Here is an 18,606-nt window from a genome sequence, read left to right on the forward strand (position 1 = left end):
TTTGGAAAGATTTCTACCATGCTTCGTGTTTTCGAAACTTGTTTTTAAATTTCAAGCATAAAATAAAAAAATAAAAAAATAAAAAAATTGTAATTGGATGTATTCTTCTGCCATTTTTTTCTTTAAAATGTTTGATAATTGGTCTAAAAACTGGTTAGAAATTGTAAATAAATCATTTTACTGGAACGAAGTCGTTTTGATATGATTTATAGGAAACTATCTTAACCTTGTATGAAAAGGTCGTTAATATTTATCATCGCGCCAAAGTTTTCAATGAAGCTGATATCGTGTGTGAAAGATATATTTTATTCCGGTAATTAAAGATATATTTTTATATTATCATAAATATAAAATTGATAATATTATAAAATTGAACTAGAGATATCGATGTTCATCCTAGGGGTGAAATAACCGCCCGCAATAACTGCTCGCTAACTGCCCATAACCGCTAACCGTAAAACCGCTAAAACTGCTAACCAATAACCATCCTGCAAAGGTGATTAGCGATTTTTACAACCGCCTTTATTATTATTATTTTTTTTTAAAACAAAAAAAAAATTATATATAAAACGACATCGTGTTGGTGTTGGCACCATTTCAATTCAATCTAAAGACTCTAAACCTAAAGCAACGCATAAAAGCATAAACGAAAAAACCCTAAGGGCTCCGGCTCCTCTCATTCTCCCAACTCTCACTGCACCGCCTCACTCCTCAGCCCTCAACCTCTCGACTTTATCATCTCCGAATCTCCCTTCTCGCAACACCCTGCCACTCGCCGACCTCTCTCTCTCCGCCCAGAAGCTCCAACGCTCCACTATTGTTGTTTCTCCACCACTCTCCGTCCTCTCTACCTCACTCTTTACGACTTTGCTAGTAAGTTTTCTTTTTTCTTTTGTCATTAGACTTAATAGACTGTGTTTTGGGTTTATGTTTTAATTATTTGTTTGATTTGTTTTAGTTTTGATTTGTTATAGTTGGATTTCGTCACATTTACAGCTGTAGTAAAGGGTGAACACTGAAAATCATACTTTGATTTGTTTGTTTGTTATAGTTTGATTTCTGGTTGCCCATTTTTGCGTTTTGAATTGGTTTGGCTGTTTGCCCTCTTCTTCGATTTTTTTTTTTTTTTTTCTAAGAGTAAAACTGTTTTTCAGAGAAGTAAAAATAATAAAATAATATGTTTTTTAGGATGATTCGTTGATCTATATGTACAACAGTTTGTCTTTATTTATTTTCACTTTTTTGTTTTTGTTTTTAATCTGTTTTTATGTTCATAGTCGATGTTTATTTGCGGCAGAAATGTAGATGTTGCTAGCTTAATTGTTGATGAATACTTCTGTCTAGAGACATGATCTAGGTTTGATTAGTGGTCACATAACTGGATTGGAGTTATTTGTTTTTTTAACTCCAAACTCATACTTTTGTTGTACTATTTCTTATATGTACACTGATCTGTAACTAAGACTGTAAGGATTAAGGCTTAGATGAGTTCTTTTAAACCCAACTCACAAGACAGGTCTTCTTTCTATTTCTTGCTCACTCTGTTTTGTGATTCTTCTTTTATCTATGAGATGCTTGATAAATGAAGAAATCATTTTGTAATTAGATCAATGAAGATTTATATTTTTTAGCTTTTTATTTGAAACGATATTTCTTTTTTTTTTAGGAGTGATTCATCTTCATTTTGGTTGTTAAATAATTTTTATTGTTTATCTAATAACAGATGGCAGACACTTTGAGTGATACAACTACCCCTGTTATGGTAGATAACAATTCTGAAACACCTTCCAATGCAAGTGTTGCCCTAAACTACATGTGTGTTACCGCTAGCTTCATAGACTCTAATTGGACAATGCATAAAAAAAATACTCAAGTTTAACCAAATTCCCAATCATAAGGGTGAAACTATTTGAAGGATGATAGAAAGTGCATTGACCCAGTGGAGAATTGATAGTGTGTTCACTATTACAGTCGATAATGCCTCAGCCAATGATGTGGGGATTGAGTATATAAGAAAAATGATGAAGAACATTAGTCATACTGTTTTGGGAGGAAAATTTATTCACATGCGTTGTGCTGCTCATATTTTAAACCTTGTTGTGCATGAAGGCATGAAAGACTTAGGTGACTGTGTTATCGATATAAGGAACGCAATGAGATATGTGAGGTATTCACCGGAGAGGATGTCAAAGTTTAAAGATTGTATAGAGCGGGAAAAAATTAAATGTAAAAACATGGTGTGTCTAGATATTCCAACTAGATGGAATTCTACATATTTGATGTTGAACACTGCTGAGAAGTACCAAAAAGCTTTTGACCTATTGGGGGAAGATGAGCATAATCATTTTGTTGTTCCTCAACCCATTGATTGGAAAAATGCTAGGGCATTTGCGACGTTTTTGCAAACTTTTTATAAAGCTACATTGAAGTTCTATGGTTCAACTCATGTTACTTTCAATTCATATTTTTTGCAACTTTGTATTATTCAAAATACCTTGAATGATGGTTGTCTCAGTGAAGATTAGGTCTTGAGTTCAATGAGTTTTAGTATGAAACAAAAATATAAAAAGTATTAGGGGATTATGGATATTATCAACTTAATGTTGTATGTTGGTTTTGTTATTGGTCCACACAACAAAATAAAGGCGTTGGTGTTTTGGTTGAGAAAATGCAATGGGCCTGTGTGGGCGGATCAAAGAAAGCCAAAAGTGAGAGACATTCTGAATCGTTGAATTGGGCAAAACAATAAGTTTCATGGGGGGAGTAGGGGAGTCATTTAACATTGTTGAAGATATAAGAAGAACAAATGTTAATCATATCTGTAGCGATGAAGATAAAGAGACACAATATATGAATATGTTTTCCCAACACCTTGTCGTAGAGAATGACTTGGAATGCAGGTCGGAGGTGGATTGATATTTGTTGGATGAGTGTGAAGCAAATATTATAGATTTTGACATCTTAAATTGGTGGAAGGTTAATGTACAAAAATATCCTACTCTCGCAGCGATAACTCGTGATGTATTGGCCATCCTTATTTCCAACGTTGCCTCTAAGTCCGCCTTTAGCAACAGAGGACGTGTATTGGATATCTTTAGGAGCTCATTGTCTCCACTTACCGTTGAGGCCTTGATTTACACACAAGACTGGTTAAAGAACCGTCCAATCATCTATGAGGAAGTGTTTCAAGACTTTATAAAAAGCTATAATGAACCTGGTAATTTTTTATGAATTAGTTTTTTATAAACTCATTTCAGTTACTTTTCACTAATTATTTTTTAACTCAAACTTTTTCTATTGTAGATGGGCCTAAGAATCAGTATTCAAATACAAGGACGACTGAAACATCTTATTCCTAGAGGAAGGTTATCATTTTTTGACTTGTCATTATATTTATATTACAATATAATTGCTTAGTTTGTCAATTTTTTAAGTTTATAATATTTATTGTTGTTAGTTCCACAGGATTTTGCTAGAAGACCAAATGGAAGTCATATTGTTATTTCCACAAGATTTTTTTATGTTGAGTGTGGGTGTGTGGACTATGGATATGGTTTGATTTTTGAATATGGTTTGATAATTGATGAGCGTGGGTGTATAAACTTGTGGACTATAAACTATTGAATATAGTTTGATTTTTATGTTGTGAATCAAACCATGTTGTGGGTGTGGGTGTGTGGACTATAGACTATGGGTTATTTGAATATGGTTTGATTTTTTGATGTTGTGAATCAAACCATGTTGTGAGTGTGGGTTGTGTTGATAGTTGACTTGTGTTTTGAATATGGTGTGTTGACTTGTGTTTTGAATTTGATCTCAATATGATCCCTACTCAAGGGTGAAATAAATGTTGCAGGAAAATGTAGGAAATTTTGTAGACTACTAGACTTGGCTCTTGATATGTAGAACTTCTCAGTAGGTGCCATGTTTATACTTGTATAAAAAAACATTGTTACTACAAGTAACTTAATTTAAATTGCAGAATAGCCTAATTTAACAAATTGCATAATAGAAACTAGGCCTTAAAAAACTAGGCCAAAAAAGGTTCAAAACAGGTCCACTAGTCCAACAGCTTAAAAAAAAAAAAAGATTCCCGATTGGCGGTTATTTGAAAATCGCCAACTGCCTAACCGTCAAGCTGGTTACGATTAGCGGTTTTGCCAGCGGTTATTTGAAAACCACCAACCGCCTAACCACCCAGCCGGTTACGATTAGCGGTTTTGCCCAAAAACTACTAACCGTAACCGCATTTTCACCCCTAGTTCATCCCACTATTGATGTTTAGGATTTATCGACAGACGATATACCATTGAGAGTTGGATGACAACTAGTGGTAGAGTCTCGTTTGACGTGTGATGACAACTCGCGGGTGACTTATTTCTTGTCCAAGGAGAATTATTTGTCATTCATATCCTTTACTTTTGGCTCCTAAAATAAAAATTTGGTTTCACCCTTTTTAGGACAAAAATTTAGGACATGCTTGGCATGCTAAATAAATTCCTGAAATAATATAGAATACCCATTTTGTTGTTTTGTTAGTTTTTACACATTGTTTTTATGATAGAATCTCACCCCAAAGTATGGTTATTTTGTGTACCTAACTCTATGTCTTGAGAATCAGAGTGGTCTACAAATCTTGATAACTTCTGAAGATTAGTCAGTTGACCAATCCACGTGGCACATAAGTCAAAACATTGCATTCATTTATGTCAAGATGCCTAAGGTTGATTAATTGTTTGATGTCTCTTGGCAATTCTTCTAATGCCGTATACTCGTAGAGTCTTAGTTTTTGCAAATTATGCAAACTAGTTATAGAATTAGACAGCTTCTTGAAGTAATTTTGAGAAAGATCAAAATATCTTAAATGCTTTAATCTCCTGATAGAGCTCGGTACAAAATAAAGCTTTCTATACGGCAAATCCAACATGCACAAGAACTTAAAACTTGAAAATATTGCATCACAATCAATCATTGTAATGGAGATCTAGGCAAAGAAATGTTTGTACATCTAAACATGTATGGCTCTGCAAAAGATGAAGCTGAAGGATCATACATCTAAACATGGCTTTAATAATTTAATCACATATATTTTAAATACATAATCAATTTAATGAACTGATTAAAAAATATATATATATCTTATGCCCCATTTGTTTCGGCATAAAATTATTTCGGTATTTTTCGGTGTTTGGTAAGGGCGAAAATAATGGTCAACCGAAAAATGATTTCGGTTTGACAAAAAATGCTTAATAAATTTAAGAAAATAATTTACGCTTTTTAAAAGCGTAAATCGTTTTCCGTAGATGGTAGACGCAGTCGACTCTCTTTTAAACAACGCAGTTGACCTTTACGTTCAAGCAGTTGATTATCGCCGGATTCCGACAAGCCAGACTCCGACACCGGTTAATGCCGAAATCCGACAAATTATGCCAGAATCCGGCGACGTTCAGCAAACGTTGCTGGATTTCGACGATACCGTGCCAGATTCCGGCCAGCCTAGCCGAAATCTGGCAGGAGTAGCCGGATCTCCGGCTATCTGGCCGGGATACTGGCCGAAATCCGGCACAAATGGCCTAATTCCGGCCACATTTGTCGAAAATTGTATGAAAATATTTTTATATTATTTTTTATTAATATATTTTTTGTGAATAAAATTTAATTTTTTAAAATTAATATGATTAAATTAAAATATAAAAAATATTTATAATTTTCCGTACGTGCCAAAGACTGACAAATAATTTTGACAAAAAATATATTTCTGAAAAATGACTTCCCTAAAAAATATTTTACAATAAAAATCATTTTACACTGAAACAAACATAGCATCAAAATCCAATTTGCATAAAACTTTACCGGGTTCGGATAAACCAAATGACACAGGGTAGGCTTCAATTATTCGACTCATTGTCCCTTTCTTGCTGATCTTATTATGGCGAGACATAGTTCAACTACTCCATATGGTGACGCATTGCATATTTTAGTGACCCCTTCCAAGCGATTTATTTTTTAAAAATAAATCAATAAAAAGTCATTTATAATTTATGAACTTTCATTACTTTTGAAAGAAGGTACCTAAATTTTAAAACGTCTCAATTTAGGGTATTTATGTTGTAGAAAGTTTCAATCTCAATCCTCAGTTATAATTTTCTGTTAAATCATGTCAAAATTTTCAAAATACCAATCATTTTTTTTTAAGAAAAAAATTTGCTAAGATTTAGGTATTGGTTAGAATTTAAAGAAATTTACAAAAATACTCGTGCTTAAATCTTTGACAATTTTTATAATTTTTTAAAAAATAAACACAATGGTATATTTGAAATTTTGATAAGATTTAATGGAAAATTTTAACAAATTACTGAAATTCAAACTTTTTGAAAAATGGATACCCTATATTGAGACTTTTTAAAATTTAGGTACCTCATTTTCAAAAGAGTGAAAGTTCAAGAGTTACAAATAAAGTTCTCTCTTTTAATTTATTGAGTATCCAAAGAATGCCAAAGTTTATGACTATTTTTGGTGCCCGTAATTTTATTTTATTTTATTTATTTATTTTTAATAATTTTCTATCTACATACGTTATTTTTACTCTTTTTTTTTGTTTTCTTCTAATCTCAAAGCCTAATCAAGATGTTCGTCCTTATGAACCGTCAACCAAATCTCAACAATCCAAACAAAATTTGATGGCTGATTGACAGAATGGAATAAAGCAAGATAATTAAATAGAAAAAAATAAATAAAGAATAAAGAATAGAATATGCATGTATAAAAAGATGCTAGAAGGAGCCCGAGCTGGTCCGTCGCAATTGGTATTTGGGCATCGGAGTTGGATTTGAAGATAAGAGCATCTCCATTTCCTGCAACATAAGCATCAACAAGGGACAAGTTAAGACAAAACAATTATTGGCAAGCCCTCTTTGTCCAACTCATGGCTTACTAATCAATATTTCAATTTGAATGAAAATAAAATGACGTGGAACTTATTTATTGGCATCCGTACCATTTTTTTTTATTTATTTATTGTTTCGATTCTCTCCGATGAATAAGTTTCACATCATCTTATTTTTATTCTTAGTACCAATCTTATGATAAAATATTTAGTACTCCCAACATTTCTTAATCCATGTTACGAGGGATGCACGTTTTTCCGTTGATTTTTTTTATCAACCATTGAATCTTGGTTGCGCATAAATCTACCAAGAAACAAATATGATTAAACAAGTAGAAGAGAATGCATGTGCACATGAATCCACTTGAATGATCTTGGTAATGTAAACTAAAACCAATGGCATTGTTAACATTTGTTACAATTCTAAGTGTCTCATATTGGTCAAGACTTATATTGAAAACCGGCTTGTAAGTGTCTCATACTGGTTGAAATTATACTAAAAATCGGCTTGTGAAAGGAAAATGTCTAAATATTTATATACACACGGGTAAAATTGCACCTAACGGATGCGGAAGGACCATAAAAGGTATGAATATTACCTTTTGCATTTTGAGCAAGCTATTTGTTTTCCTTAGGTGAAACACTTCATGCTCCAGCTCGTTGGTATAAGCCTTAGATAATCAAAACAAAAAAGAAACTCATAATTATCATAAATGCTTATCGACAGTAAACTCAAGTAGATCATAAATCCTCCATTGATACCAAAAAAGAAAAAAAGAAAAGAAAGGAAAATGGTCTCCATTGTCCAATAATTTACCTGCTTCCTTGCCCTTGACCTGGCAGCTGACTCACGGTTCTTGATCATCCTCTTCTGCCTCCTCTCAATAGTCTTCTCCATCATCTCATCAGAGCGTCTGCGCTTCCTATCAGCCACCACCTGAGAACCTGAAGACGTCGATGATATTGCCGGCATCGGCATTGATATACCCAGTTGGTTGTCGGAGTAACCAATATCCACAACTCGGTTCTCGTACACTGATTGATCAGAAAAATCGAAATTTGAATCGAGCGGTGCCATCTGCTGTTCCTGCTGGACGGCTGTGATTTGAAACTGCAACGAATCTGTCTGCTGAGACACCATAACGGCCATCGGATCAATTCCCATTATTGGCCGGGAATTAACAACACCGGCGCGAACTAAAAACTCCTCGAGGGTTGTTTCTCCAAGAGTTGATTTTTTCTGAATCATCGACCGGTTGTCCACCTCATTCACAATGTCCTTCCACATCTCATCAACCGTCTTCTTACTCAAAGTTCCGTTCAAATTAAGATTCCCAAGGAAGAATGAAGCAGAGGATGAGGAAGAAGAAGGGTTTGGCACTATCTGCCCTTCTTCTTCAACCCATATGATATTCCTCAGTAACTCATCCAAATTCATACAATTCAAAGGTTTGCCTACATTCCCCAATTGGGTTTGGACCTCATCAAATGTGAGATTATACAGTGAGCTCTGTCTGGCCAGAGGAGACGATTGCGGGCCCTGAACTTTATTTGGGAACACCATTGTTCTATCAGCCATTTCACCATTACTAGATTTGCATGACCTGTAGGGTATTTCAAAGGCAACCCATTTCCCGGAGCAAGTAGACAATGCTAGATATCATGGGAGTCAAATATAATGCTAACAAAATTGAATGACTAAGGTACGTACTAGGAAATCAGACCATTCTGATGGGTTACGATGAAAATGTTGGAGGGAGCTAGGGAAGTGAAGAGTGAAATAATGCTGAGAGCACATAAACATAAAGACGCTTCTAATAAGCGAAATGATCCGGTCGGCGCCGATTTGTTGAAAACGATCCTATTTTAGAGAGAGAGAGAGAGAAAGAGAGTTGTTATCTCAACAGCCACTCCTGATTTCCATGCTATTTTGGGGGGAATATAGAGCTGATTTTCATGACCCAAACAATATGAAAGCCCTACACATTTCTCAATTCTCTCCCTCGCCCTCGCTGTATGTATATAGCAATTCCTCTGGATTTGGTTTTCTCGCTGTTTTACAGTTGCTTCCACATGAGAGAGGAAAGAGGTGACCGTTGAGGCAGTTATTTGGGCTTACTTTCCCATTTTAGCCTGCTCAAAATAGTAAGACACGATCTAGCCCAGCCCACTACTAAATTGGATTTGAAGATTTACCACTCTCTTTCTCTAACTCTCTCTCTCTGCCTTTTTTTCTTTCTTCTTCTTCTTCTTCTTCTTTTTTTTTTAAAAAAAAATAAAATAAAATTGGATACTATAACTAATTCAAAGTTAGGTGGGTGCCATATTAAGGATCATATAAAATTTGGTTATTTTTAGAATGCTTTATTTGGAAAGTATCTAAATAACCTAATTTTTGTAGCACAACTATTATATATTTGAAAATTTGTGTTATTCATTTATTTTGCAGACGAATTTAATTAAGTAATAACTTTTATACTTTTGAATATAAAGATTATTGCTTCTTCTTTTTCTTTTCTTTTTTTTTTTAAAAAAAAAATCCATTTGATACAAACCTCGTGTATAATTCACTTTTAAAAATCTATTTACAAATAAATGATGTCCAAGAGCTTACATTCACATTATTAAGACACTTAGTATCGTAACATATTACCACTCTTTCAAATCTGATATCTATAGCGACCCCTTTATCTTATAGATAGCTTCATTTGGGATTCGAACTTGTGATGTGGTGCATGACTTTGATGCCAAATGATACAAACATCAAATAGAACTCACAATCGAAAACTAACTTGTAAAAGGAAGGATGTCCAAAAACTTGTATACACATGATTAAGATCATAACACCGTTATGATTATTAATGATGAGAGGGTCAACTACATTACTAATAGAATAAATAATGATAAAAATAATATGACCAGCAAATGGTAAATAAATATACTATTGAGTATTTGATCTCTCTGGTCATATGACACTATATGGCTTGTTTGACGATGTTTTGAAGAAGTTTTTGCTTTTTAGCTAAAAAGGGAAAGTAGTGAAAAACAACTCAAGTTACAAAATATTAAAAATTACTTTCATATTTATGTCACATCAAAACATTTTTTCAACCAAAAAAATACCTTAAAAAAATGTTTTATCAAACGATCCTAGTATATTTCGTTATAATAGCCAAAATCAAGGCTAGTTATACATCAAGGGTGTTGTTAGACATATTATAAATTTATTTACAAACTGATGTTGCTGTCCATAATTGATAAGATGTTTAAGAGTATATCATGATTGAAAAATATAAAAAAATAATTCTTGTTACGGCCATTACAACTTTTATTACAAATTGTCGAACAAACTAACATGAACCTAAACTTATGATCGATAAAAATTATAATACCCATAACATCATTCTTGGTTGGAACAATCATTCATTAATATGGACTTTGTAGAGCGAGCATTCCCAACAGCTTTCCTATAGCCCATTCACTTTCCTACATATAGGAAAAATGTCAAAAAAATTACAAAAAATCACCGATAACAAATACCTTATTAGTACTCTAAGCATTGAGAATATTACAGTTTTACTCAATATATAAGAAACCAAAAGAGTTTTCTTATTTATTATTTTAATACAAAATATTTTTATTTTCTTTCTCATCTCTCAACTCTCGTCTCTTTGTTTTTATTGGGGGTTGTGTTGAAATTTTGTGGAAAAAATTGATAACAAAAAATAACAAAAGCTATTATGAAGAAATGTGATGGGATTTTGAAAATGCAAAAAAAAGTGTAGGAAACAGCGATGGGTGATATGCTTGCTGAGTGTCCCCACAGCTTAATGCAACAAAGCAATCAACACTTTTGGAGGTGCTCCATTACCAATTAATAAAGTTGAAAAGCCTCAGCCGGAAAATTAAAGCCTAAAGGGGTCCAAAGTGGATTGGTTGCCTTGATTGCCCCCGGTATCCACCTCCCTATCTATGGGAGGTCTGGTGCCTTCATGGCACACGCATTTTCTTTTTGGCTGTCAACCCCATTACCTCCTTTAGCCCCCACCTTTTTTATTATTATTATTTTATTTTAATAAAGACATTGTAGGCGCTTTAAAGAGCTAATCTTATATTGAAAAGATGAATTAAATACAATGAGGAGGTGAATTATAAAGATGTTACGAGTGCTAAGTCTCACATTAGCTTTTTAGTAGGTAAGACCGAGTTTTATAAGTGATTTTAGGAAGCTCTAATTGTAATTTGACTATCTTTTATAGAGTGATAGAGCAAATGTGACTCTAATTAGTTATACTTTATTTGTTTCGGCGTACAATATTTTTTGTATTCTTATGTGTTTGGTTCGACCGAAAAATAATAATCAAACCGATAATATTTTTAGTTTGATCGAACAAGCTTCTTTAATTTTGAAAAATGTTTTCTAACTTTAAAATTTTGTAAATCATTTTTTTAGATTAAGCTTTTCCTTCTACATTTGTCGAAATTGTCGAAAGTCACCGGCCGTTTTACGAGCCAAACACTTCAAAAAGGATAAAAAATAAAAAATAAAAAAAAATAGAGAAATCTGGTTGAAAATATTTTTATTCGAAACACATTTTACGTTATAGAAAACAGAGCTTCATATAAAATAAATATTAAATATAAATTGCCGTAATTTTGATGGTACTCTTCGCCTGGATTGTCCTTTTCTAAGCCAAATGTTGCCTTGTCAATGTCATGGCACAGGCGACAAGCGGTTGAAGATTTTGGCCATGGCACCTAGTCAAGGGTCTCTTTCTTTCTTGAGAGCTATATTCTCTGGTATAAATAATGCTCTGCCCTTTCTTTTCTTTTTTATTTTTTATTTTTATTTTTTATTTTATGATCTTTGAGAATCCTTCGTCTGTAGCTGTACGTACAAAATTCTCTACACATGTTTGGTTCAAATGGTTTAGCCACTTTCAAATGCACTTTTAGACTTTAGGCCACACCACAAATAGAAGGCATCTCCAATAATGGCTCACAAACTTTGTCCTCTTGGACCACCAAATTAGCATACAATTAATATTAATAGAGTAAATGGGTTCTTCTTGATTACAAAGTAACAATCACTAATAGAGATTAGAGAATGAATCAAACATGATTGCCGAATGCTTTTCTATTGCATGTGCATTCCTCATATGAACACACCATGCTATAAAATGCGTCTCGGGGGAATATCCTTAGGCATATATATATAGTTGTCCGACCACTCACCTAATATTGTATGTTAAAAACTAAACACGTACAAAAGAACATATATAAAACTCCCTTGTTTTATTTCTCTAAACCACTATGTGTCCATTTAGTTTAGTGGTTTTAAAATGCATATTATAAAAAGAACAATAATTTTAAAACGTAGTTAAGCGTTTGATAAAATAGTGATTCAACTTTTAAAATTGTGGATTTAAAACAAGTCATTTTACATTTTTCTTTTTCTTTTTTTAAAACGTGTATTTCACCTGTGAAAATTACGAGGCCAAACACGTACAATATTTGACTTATACTTCCCCAAGGGCTAGGTAGCTTATGTGCCATGTATCTCTTCTTAAAGGAGAGGAACAATGAGAATGGACTTTAGGAATAATAGTAGTACAAGCACGGGCATCCAACAAAGGTAAGGAATTTCGGATTTTTTGAAAGTGTTATTTTTTTGCCTAGCCATAGCAGGCATGCAACTTGCCTTTTCTTATAGAAGAGAAAACATGGTACCACATCAATTCGTACGTTGTTTGGTAATGGACCATTAAATATTGTAAGTTCATATAATGTTAGTGTCCTAGGGTTTAATTAATATTGTGAATCAGCACGTTACTTTAGGGATCTGAAAAGACTCAAGAAAAATGATAATTATATCTATACTATTACTTTAAAATGAGTAGTTAAGTTACAATTAAGAATGTAAAGCTGAGCACCCACAAGTATCGTTATAATTCATCAACTTAATTAATGTAAAATACGAGACCAACTTTTTAAAGTGTCACACAATCTCTATGCCATTTTCGGGTCCAATTAGAAAGAAAATATCCCTAATCTTTTTGGCCAAATTATTAATACTCTCTTTTTGCTATACTTAAGAGCCTTAACATGGGACTTCTTTGATACACTTTGCGTGTACTTTACGTCGATGTTTTAGCCGATATATGTACAAAGCCAAAGGCATACTACTTTCAATCTAGAAATAAGAAAAAGAAAAAGAAAAAGAAAAAGAAAAAGAAAAAAAAGGCTGATTTGTTCATATTTTAGGTTATCTCTAATGTTTGAGATATGTTTGGGAAGCAAAGAAAACAAGGTCTTTAGATCCCGTACGTGAGTGGTGGGAACAATGGAGGTAAAAGGTGAAAGAAGACAAACAATTTCCGCGTAGACGCATTAAAGCAAAAGCCAACTCCCTCTTGCGTGACCTAATTTTTAGGTGGTGGCCGGGGTGGGTGCCCTTACACCTGTGCATGCCGGATCGCACTCACGCACGCACACGCTCTTAAATTAAACCCATCCCGGTTAGATAGCAAACAAACGCAATTCTTTTGTCTTCTCAGTTCTCACTTTACTTAACTAAACTTTTCCCTCACGTCTTTTTCTTAATAACTAAGGCTTAATGCTTAAAATATTGAATTAAAATTATGTTAAATTATTAATTATTTCAAAATTTAACGATGCGGGCGAGACAAAAGATCTATTTAGTTTTATATTTTATTTAATTTTTAAGAATTAAATATGTTGTTTTGTAACAAGAAATGCTAAATATTCAAACATTTTTTTATAGAATTCAATTACAATTTCATGTGTCACAATCCCATGAAATATATTATTTTAAGAAGTGTACCACAATCTCATAGAATTGTGACACATCAAATTAAAACTAAATTCTGAAATAAAAAATACATTAAAATATCTAACATTTTTCTTTTGTAATTCGATACTCGGCTTGGCCCAAGAGTAATCAAATTATAAAGGTAATGTAATTAGTTATGATTTGAATTATCGTCATTAAAAAAAGTGTCTTTAATCAGAAAAACCATACATAACCCCCCCTCCCAATCATGCTTTCTCAGTGGAGGTAATCATGTATCCATAAAAGCTTGCATTAGCGAAACGACCAAGCTAGCATCATTTGGTTACCACGTAGCAATACAATTCTTCCTTTCCTTCTCTTCTTCCCTTTTTTTTTTTTTTTTTCCGTCATTTTTGACCTTTACCTTTTACCTTCAAATGCGAAGTTGACACAACACTTTCTTGTCCGTTCAGGTTTTTTAAAAGTGACGTGTACCAGCAGAACCAAAGAGAGAATATGCCGCAAATGGCGGCTCCTACGGCCACGTGTAGAGTATATTCTCCAGCTCATCGCCACAGAATCATAGATCGTTTCAACATTCCAAAAGCGTTAACTTTCTTATTCATTGAGCTGACCGCTGAGTATAGGATCGGGATCCCCTGCATTGAAAAACAGAATTGACATCAGGAAGGACGAGTCTTGTTACACAGGGACACTCATCTATTCTTTATGAATCTCTTTTTAATAAAAAAAATTAATTTTTATTAAAAAGTTGACTCTAATGTAACATCAGAACCAACATTTTAATAAAAAATATTTTTTTTATTATAAATGGGTGTTGGGGGACAGATGAGTGTCCCCCAGCAAGCATTTCCCCAAGAAGGACAGCAGTAGCTTTCCCATACAAAGGTGTGGCATGGGAAACTCATGAACTTAATAATCTGATAATCACACAAGATTGACGTATCTCATTAGTTTTCTCGAATTTCTTTTTCACCATCCCATCATCAACTAGCTGAAGAGCTAGTAATGTTAATTGAAGTGCAAACCTCTGTACCCACAATATGACTAATTGAACCGCAACTAAATTTTCTTTTAGCTGCATTCTCACCTCTTCTTTATCTTTGCTTTCTGGAACCATTCCTCCTTGTTTTGGGATAGATTCCACTTTCTCTTTTAGGGTTCCTTACTTTTCTTGTTTTTTAATGTTGTACTTATTAAAAAGAAAAAAAAAAATAAAAAAAATACTTTAGCCTTTAGCCTCCTGAACTATGGATATATTTTGATAAATGTTATACACAATCTCAATTCTATGCCATTAGATTTTGAACGATCAATGATTACTATCGAATTTTAGATTCAATGATAATTTTTACTGTCACGTCAGGGAGTACACATTTGAGAGTGTGAGAGTGAAAGTGTGGAACGTGGATATCATTTCTCATATATTTCTATATACGCCTCCAAACTTTAAAAAGCAACATTGACATTTTTACATTTTCTTCTCAACATACCTTTAAAGTTATTACAAAATAACCATATGAAAAAGCTTAAAATTATTATTATTATTATTATTATTATTTTAAAAAAGAAAGCTGAAAAAACAAAAATAGGCGGCTCTTTTCTTATTAGCCTAATCATTTTGTTTTGAGTGTTTGTTAATGCTATATATATATATATATATATATATATATATATATATATATATATATATGAAGAAGTCCTAAAAAGGATTGTCAAACCAGCCCACTTAAGTTCTACGTGAAAAACATATCACAAGAATGAGTGATTAATATAACACAACTAATTGGACTCGTTGAATTAGGTAATGTTCTAGTACTGTAATCTCATTGAAAGAGCTCTCTAAAAAATAAATCTTTCAAATACATTTTTCTTGACGCAAAGCCAAAATCAGATGCCTTTCGATCGACCTACTGGTGTTGGACCAATTATGATCTTTTAATCTCTTTTCTTCATCTTCTTTTAAGAAGCATGGAGGAGTTTAGTAAGATTAAGCAGCAATAATCTTTGGGATTTGATTCATGCACTACACCATCACAACAAGTGTACAACAACCCATCACATGAGGGTGGACCCCAGTGTGCAGTTGTTGTGTGGTGTTGTAAATTTAACATTTTTCATAATCTTTAGGGAAAATCTACCAAGAGCTATGATCTCACCCAGATATCAAGAGGCCCATATCTATAGAATTGAGAGAATCTTTAAAGGGTGAACTCTAAAGATTGAATGATGATGTCTGTTAGGATTGAGATTCACAATAATTAGCTGTTCAAATTATTAGTAATTTGATTATTTAAATAGTTATTACGAGATAATTGATGTAAAACTCTCCTAACCTAATCGATGACCGGCCTAAATTTATTTGGATTACTGAATTTTATGTGCTACCTCAATGTTGTTGATCTTAACTTGCTCTCTTGGTGTGTCAGTGTATTACTACTCTTCGCTCAATTCCCCAACAATTGGCAATGTTCTTGTTTGACTTTCAATATTAAAAAAATTGAACCTTTCTGACATATAGGTTTTTTTTTTTTTTTTTTTTTTTTTTTTTTTTTTTTTTAATGAAGTATTTATTCAATTAATTTCCCATGTAATTCTTAAATTTAAACACACATTTTGTTTAAATTTGAACTCTTTATTATTATCTTGTTTTTTTCCAAATTTGAACCTACCTTTCTTGATACATCTAATGTGGCGTCTAAATTGTGGAATCTAATATTCTCCGAACATTCACATTTTCATTAATTTGATGCTCGAAAATTTGGATTTTTCATGAATGTGACTATTCTCATGTCGAATAATGATTCAATGCCACATAAATATACAACTTTTCACCCCCTTACTACTTTTTGAGTTTTTTTATTTTTTAAAAATAAATTAAAGTGGGGGACTACCTTGCCACATAGACAAGGTGGTGGAAAGTTGTATATTTAAGTGGTAGTGAATCATTACTCATGCATCTATATTACTTGCAATATAGATAGAACCTACTTACAACAAGAAGTAATTATGTATGGTAGAGTTTATCGAAAATCAATTCACCCATTTAAACGTCAAAGCATTTGATCAAAATAAACATTTTAGGATTGACATCTAACTATTAGATAGAATGATTTCTCTCATCGAAAAATTGAAAACAAAAAACAAAAACAATAGAGTGATATGTTGCTTCAAATTATGTGTCCAAGTATTGTCACTTGAAATTATGAGACATGTTAATCAATATTAAGGTCCAAACTTCAACCAAATTAGCATCTTCAATGATATAATTCGTAAGTTCAAATTAATTTTGCAAATACCACGAGAGCGTTAAATATTGAATCCTCAATGTATAATTAGAGGTTTATTTCTTTGTTTGTTTTTTTTTGTTTGTTTTTTTTTTTTTTTTTTCATTACAAAAAACTCTGCATTTAATGACGTGTCTACAGTAAATTATTTTTTGACACCTCACTAATTAGTGACGTGTTGGATTTAAAGGTCACTAAATTAGTGGCATGTTGGATTCAGCACACCACAAATTTACTGGCGTGTTAGTTAGACACGCCACAAATTTGTGGCGTGTTAGCCACTAAATTTCATAGAACCGGCGCGGTTCTCCCTATTTTCTCCTGCAACAAAATTTTCCTCTCTCTCACTCTACTCTCTCTCTTCTCTCGCTCTCATCTCTCTCTCTCCCACCCAGCTCAGACACCAGCCACCACCGACGCCGTCCACCCCCGGTCGCCCAAGACCTCTGACACCGTCCATCCGTAAGGTTAGTGACTCCGTTTTTTCTTCTTTTCTTTCTTTAGCAAAAAAAAATCATGCATAAATGCCTAGATTTAGAATTTGATATATAGCTATGGAATTCTTATTCTTATATATATATATATATATAAAATAATAAAAAATCAGATATTCATTCATTCAAAAAAATTAAAAATTTGTAATTCATTATGAAAAAATATTTTAAAAATCCCAATCTTAGAAAGAGGAAAAGATGTAGGAAAAAATATTTTAAAAAATTCATAAAGGCTCAAATGTAAAAAGATCTTGTTGAATTCAAATTTTTGGTCTTTGTTCGGCCGTTATGGTTTTGTACTTTTGTTCATTTATTTATATATGTCAATGAGTTGACCACTTTTATAGTCATTAATCATTACATAAACATATATAGATATTAATACTGTGTTTTCTTTGGATTTTAGCTCACTTGTGGCATTTTATTTTTATTTGCATAATTTTTGTTTTGTTTATTAATCAAATGGGTCTATAATAGTCATGTGTATTTCAGTATTTATAAGTTTGAAAATAATGGCAAAAAAAATAAGGAGCGGAACTATGTGTATTTACGGGACGACTGGGCGCATGTACCGGGGCGCATGTACCGGCTCGTACAAATGATGATATATGGGAAGCCCTGATGATAGGTGGACTTTTACATCCCGCCAAGCTTTTTTTATTTTTTTATTTTTTTATTTATCAACTTCCAACTTGTGTAGGTGGACTTTTACATTCTGCCAAGTTATGATTTACAAAAAGTAAAACGGGATGCGTTTCGGGATATGAGCATAAAGCTCAAGAATTTGAGACACAACACAAAAGTTAAACTAGGCATTCAGCGGGGCGATACTCCTGAGATGGTACGAGCAAGAGTAGGGGCAAGAAGACTCTCCGACTACCACCCCGAGGACTTTGATGCGTTGTTGAATAAATTGTGTGATGAGGAGTATCAAGTTAGTCATGAATTATATTACTATTTTGTGAAGTTTCATTAATTTCATTTAGTTGTGTTAGTGTTCATGTAATAAGAATGTTAATTGTGTAGGAGTATGCTGACCATATGAAGCAATTACGAGCATTGCAAAAGACTCCTCATTGCACGGGGACTAAAAGTTATGCAAGGTTGTCACACGAAGAAGTATGT

The 18,606-nt window shown here is 33.0% G+C and overlaps 1 protein-coding gene across 1 annotated transcript; it reads right to left on the reverse strand.

Moving 5' to 3' along the window:
- Positions 1–6,622: 6,622 nt before the first annotated feature.
- On the reverse strand, positions 6,623–8,740 carry LOC133871323 (ABSCISIC ACID-INSENSITIVE 5-like protein 2). The gene is made up of 3 exons (XM_062308786.1): positions 7,704–8,740; positions 7,486–7,557; positions 6,623–6,854 (listed from the first exon to the last, which is right to left on the reverse strand). The coding sequence occupies exons 1-3, from the start codon at positions 8,463–8,465 to the stop codon at positions 6,774–6,776; spliced, it is 915 nt and encodes a 304-aa protein (XP_062164770.1). The 5' UTR covers positions 8,466–8,740; the 3' UTR covers positions 6,623–6,773.
- Between the last annotated feature and the right edge of the window lie 9,866 nt (positions 8,741–18,606).

The sequence above is a fragment of the Alnus glutinosa genome, chromosome 1, assembly GCF_958979055.1.
Source record: "Alnus glutinosa chromosome 1, dhAlnGlut1.1, whole genome shotgun sequence".
Classification (NCBI taxonomy): Eukaryota; Viridiplantae; Streptophyta; class Magnoliopsida; order Fagales; family Betulaceae; genus Alnus; species Alnus glutinosa.

What these genes read in the sequence shown, in the direction of transcription:
- LOC133871323 (XM_062308786.1), bottom strand. Translation starts at nt 8,465, where the DNA reads ATGGCTGATAGAACAATGGTGTTCCCAAATAAAGTTCAGGGCCCGCAA. An exon ending in GGTCAAGGGCAAGGAAGCAG is followed by an intron (nt 7,558 to 7,703) that starts GTAAATTATTGG and finishes TGATTATCTAAG; the next exon opens with GCTTATACCAACGAGCTGGA. An exon ending in GCTTGCTCAAAATGCAAAAG is followed by an intron (nt 6,855 to 7,485) that starts GTAATATTCATA and finishes CTTATGTTGCAG; the next exon opens with GAAATGGAGATGCTCTTATC.